This window comes from Hipposideros armiger, unplaced genomic scaffold, assembly GCF_001890085.2.
Source record: "Hipposideros armiger isolate ML-2016 unplaced genomic scaffold, ASM189008v1 scaffold_535, whole genome shotgun sequence".
Lineage (NCBI taxonomy): Eukaryota > Metazoa > Chordata > Mammalia > Chiroptera > Hipposideridae > Hipposideros > Hipposideros armiger.
In genome coordinates this window covers 532201-537366 of record NW_017731885.1, presented here as the reverse complement: position 1 = coordinate 537366, position 5166 = coordinate 532201, and the positions used below count along the sequence as shown (strand labels likewise).

At 40.7% G+C, this 5166-nt stretch overlaps 1 protein-coding gene across 3 annotated transcripts in view; it reads right to left on the bottom strand.

Annotated features, from left to right (window-relative positions):
- Positions 1–272: 272 nt before the first annotated feature.
- The window catches only part of TMEM182 (transmembrane protein 182), a 77194-nt gene continuing 72300 nt past the window's right edge, over positions 273–5166 (bottom strand). For all 3 annotated transcript variants that reach the window (XM_019668720.1, XM_019668719.1, XM_019668721.1), the window contains one exon: positions 273–2448. In XM_019668720.1, coding sequence (XP_019524265.1) covers positions 2228–2448 — 221 coding nt within the window. In that variant the 3' untranslated portion in view covers positions 273–2227. The remainder of the gene's footprint in view (positions 2449–5166) is intronic.

Below are 5166 nucleotides of genomic sequence, written 5' to 3'. Positions count from 1 at the left end.
TACAAGAATATGCTGTATATATCTGCTATTTTTAAGGATATTTTATGCACTGACAGCAAACACAACTTACCTTCCTTCCTCCCGTGGACTGCTGGTAAGTAGATCAGGAAATGCGTTGGAATTAATGTGACTGATGCATTACAACCACAAAATCCGTCCAAAGTGTGGGTCTGTGTAAAAGTGTCACACATATCAGATATTCAGCCAACTGCCTTATGATAAATATATGGTAGCCGCGTAAGTGCATTAGAAAGTGAGGATAACCATCTGAAATTTATAAATATTCAAACCTTTACTGAAAGCAGCTTGTATGTGAAATTGAAATGACATATAATACACCAAGAAAAGGCTCCATTCCAAAGTTCTACAAAAAGGAATTGTATTTACAGATGACATGAGCTAATCAAATACATCTAGCATCGTCTGGAAAACTTAATGGTGTGCCATAATTTAATATCAGAGTCAATATGCATAACAGAACCCATAATTATTTTTCTAATAATCAAGCCAAAAGCAAAGAGATAAAGGAACACAATATAAAAATGAAACAGAAAAAGACTAAGGAAAGTACCACAAAAATCATTTAGGATAGAACTGAAATGGCTTGAGAAACCAGTTACACCCCTGAAGCTTAGTTTTTTGGTTTTGTTTTGTGTTTTTATTGCATGCAAATCCCTAAACACTAAAGTGCTCCTCAGGAGTCTGTGGATGCCTCAGACCTGTGCTCGTCCTCCAGAAACCCCTCCCACTGAAACAAGGTTTGATGGAAAGTAGGAGACATGTAGAGAAGACTCGAGCACTCTCTCCATCACGGAAACAGCTGGATGGACAGCAGCAGTCTCTCTGGCCACAGCATCTTCTAGGTGACCACCCCTCAGTTGCCTCTGAGTCCTGCCCTCACCTTCACAGCAGCTGCCCCTGGAACAAAGCTCACAGCCATGTTGTACTCTGTTCCTTCACTAACACAAACTCCTTAGGGTGGAGGTTTCCAAAATGCAAATAGGACTTTGGCATCTCAGATGGATTTGATTTCAATCAAAACTGGTGCCAGACAAACATCTTTGATATGCAAAATATCTGTGCTAGTAAATAATACAGAATTATTCCACCCCTCCCCTCCCCCCAGCAAAAAGCAAAAGTTGTCTTCCAAGAAGTTAAAGGAAATAGCACGCCTATAAATGTTAATATACCTGTTGTAAAAACGAAGAAATCGATGGACAATAATTAAGGGAATCAAATGATCAGAAGAACTACAGCCCATAAAATCTCAGGAAAAGTTGACATTTCATAGTCTTTAATAAAGAAAGGCTCATATGGAAGTATTTTTGTACATATTAAATGCATACTTCATCAATAAATTTTCACATGTTGAACGTATTAGCAATACAATTTTAAATGGGAATTCTAAAATAGAGTTATGTACTAAGCTAAGGTTCTTGTTTTTTACATATTTTCAACCGTATTAAGTAGACAATTAACCCACTTTAAGTTCTTAAAAATCCAATCTGCATTATATGTAATTTGGTGCACAGATTTGTTACTTTTAAACATAGTTTAAGGTTTATGTAAGTATGCGCAATTGAGTGAATCAAATTAGGTAACCAAGTGGTAAGAAAGTGGAAAAAGTCCACGTTCTCGGTTCTTGTGGCCCATTTTAACTGACAAGTGTGCCTGGCTCCCGCTACCAGAACACAACTGCTGTCTAGTTGTAGATAATGAATAACTTGCTCACAGGAGTCAGTGAATGTGCATGTGTTTATGTATGTGTGCAGAGAAGAATGGAGTAAATTCTGACATTTGTTTCCCGTTCTTAATTATTCTCCAAAGATTTTTTTTTTTTAAGTAGCAACAGAAGTAAATGCCAAGAAGGCGGCTTTAAATCAAATCTTGATTTGCCCCGGTTGATGGTAGTATTATGTTATAATACCTTTATATATATTTGCGACCTGCATGAACTCTAACCAGTGCAATGAAATGGAGGCCCATGTTACCTGCTCCCCAAAGAACTAGGTTCCTGATAGCACTTAGCTAAGATGGAAACACGTTGGTGTCTGGAGAGATTATAGAACCTTCTTATCAGGGGAAATCACAAGGAAAATGGTTAATTCAAATAGCAACTAAAACATATCATTAACTAATTTTATGCTGGGATCACTAACACAAAATGAAAATTTAAAAATATGGTGTTTTAAAATCTCTCAAGAAAACACTGGTGGCAACAGTTTGATTAGTGATGTGTCTGAATGTGATGTCCAACAACTAGAAATAGTAATCCAGCAAGCAAAGAAAAAAATATCCCCACTGGGGCCACGAAAAATGACCAGCCATACAGAACAGAAGGAGTGAAATCCGAGCAGTCTCTCATTTTCATGTTTTTGTAGCTTTCCATGTCAGCCACTGCCTGGACCCAGATGACATACAGCATCACCACCAGTGAAAACAGGATGCCTGAGAAGGACAAAACAAAAGACCTTTAGCATTTCTGAAGATGTTTTCCCAAGTACACTTGCCAATCACTTGCCTGACGCTGCATCTCTAAAAATAGCGTTCTAGCCACATCATCTACTTGGTGTCAGACCCTTTTTTTGTATTTTACATGCACACTGTTTATGTCTAATTTTCAAATCACCGAGATGAGGGCTATAGCAGCATAAGACCATGGCGAGAGCCGACATGTATTCCCTGAGTACTGACTGTGTGCCAGGCACTGTGTGAGCTGCTGTGAACAGGAGACTCAGGGGTCCCTGCCTCGTGGAAGTGAGTCTAACATTTGTCCATTGTTACTGATGCCTGGTTTGGGGGGAGCACTGGGATACATTATTTTTTTTGTTATGTACAATAAACTGGTGACATAGGTATGATTAACCCCCCCCCCCCCGTTTTAAGTGTGTGCCAACACAGCTAGTCGTTTTCAGAGCTGATTTTTAGCTCAGGTCTTTCTGACTATTGTTATATTGTTATAACACAGATAACTCTGCTGCAGTTAAATATGGCCATGAAAATAGAAGCCAAGGTAAGCACCAGACAAGAAAGAGGTGAAAATACTGAACTAGTGTAAAAGAATATTCATGACTCTTTAAAATGAAATATATATGCTGAAGATTGATTAAAGCATAGAGGAAATGCTGCCTCGAAAGAGGGAGGGGACTGATAATAAAAGATTCCGTGGAACATAAAACCACAGGTTTGAGGGCCGGCCGAGTGGCGCGATGGTTAAGAACTGGCTTGGGACGCCAGAGGGTCCCGGTTCGGATCCCACTTATGAGGGCCAGTGACACTGCCCTCTACAGCTAAGATGCTGAACAACAGCTCAACCTGGAGCTGGGCTGCCGAGAGTCGCCGGTGACGGCATAGGCTGCAGCCCCTGTGGCAGTGGGTTGCCATGGGCTACCGTGTGTAGCCAGCAGCCAGCGTGAGCGGCCAGCAGCTGCAGTGAGCGGCCAGAAGCTGGCGACTGATCTGCCTCACCCGGGAAGAGCGCAATGATGGTTCCAACTTGGGCCAGCGAAGCAACGTCCTCCACAACTAGACTGAAGAACAAAAAAGGACAGCAACTTGTCTGTTCCCCTTCCCCCGATTCTCCAGCACTGTTCCCATCCCCGAATTCCCCAATAAAAATCTTAAAAAAAAATAAAATAAAATAAAAGTCTTCCCTCCTCTACGTATAAAAAAAAAACACAAAACCACAGGTTTGAGATCAAGAGCCCATTAAACAAAAGAAAGGATGGAGTGAAGAATGGAGGGAAGGAGGAAGAAAGGATGGAGGAAAGGAGGGAGGAAGAAAAATTCTTAACCACCAACTAGAAAGCAGCAACATCACAATCCATCAACAATTTCGATGTACCTGTAATCCACCTATTGAAAAACATTGTTGGAATTATGAGAGTAGAGAAAATGTTACAGTGTTGGACCCTTGACCTTCACAAGCAATAGGACAGAAGAGCTTCATAAATGCTAACACCTGAGAAAACCATTAAGCACATCTTTTCCATGTGTCACTGTAATGACAGACGTGAGTGGCAGGGCCATGCTCAGTTGCAAAGTCAGGACCGTCTGCTAAGCTGATCCACCAGGGAGTGAGCAAAACGTCCCTCACACAATCCACACAGCCCAAGGGATTCATATCTGTCCCAAAGCAACACACACTCGAGGTCACTTGCTGTTTGTCCAAACATGTCAAGGATCCATAATACTCTGATTGAACAAACTGACCCACCAGGTATAACATCTCCATATTCTATAGGCTAGCGGCTAGCCTGTCTGAAAGGGAAGCATAGCTCTGTGACTGGCAGCAAACTGAGGCATATCGGCAGGAGAGTCGCTTTTAAGAGCCTAGCCATCTATCACCCTTCCCAAGTTCATTGTGCTTCTACAGTATTTAGGATGTCCTCTCTCTCGGGCATCAGTTTCATAAACAATCTTAACAAGTAAACACAAAGGAAGAAGGGTGTATACATATGTCAAGGTATGTCCGTGTCAGAGCTTAAACTTTCTCATAATCTTGAAGCAAGCTGCAGAGCAATGAGGAACCAGCATAGACGTTTCACTAATAAGAAGCATTTGTCACACTGTGGTCTGTAATGTAAATGCAAATACCAGTGTACCGAATAGAACAATAACCACAGAACAACAACTATATCACAGGGAAATAGTAAAGTCATAGCCGGCGAGCAAACTCCCTACAAGGCCGTACCTCAACCTCTGACAACAATATGGCGATGCCATGTGTTGTCTGGCAACTCTGTGCATTTCTGTACATTTTTTTCAGCAAATATATAGACATTGTTCTCCGCTAATGTAAAAGTTTGGCTTAGCTATTTCCATACTATTTGCCTTATGCAAACATACTGCAAACTTTTGTTATTGTTTGTTGATATGGTTTTTATCTCCCTTGAATTATGTGAATCTCCCGTGCTTTCAGATATTTGTATTAAAAAAAAAGATAATTGCCCTTGTGCAAAACCAGTAGCCTTCACACATGTTCAAAGGATGCAAAACCCATTTTTGAATTTAGAGTATTAAAAAAAATACTGTCACAGGTAATCATATAGATGATTCTTACTAAGGAAGAATTAACTTATATTTAAATATTGCAATTACAGGGGATGGCCGAGTAGCGTGGTGGTTAAGAGCTGGCTTGGGATGCAAGAGGGCCCCGGTTCGGAT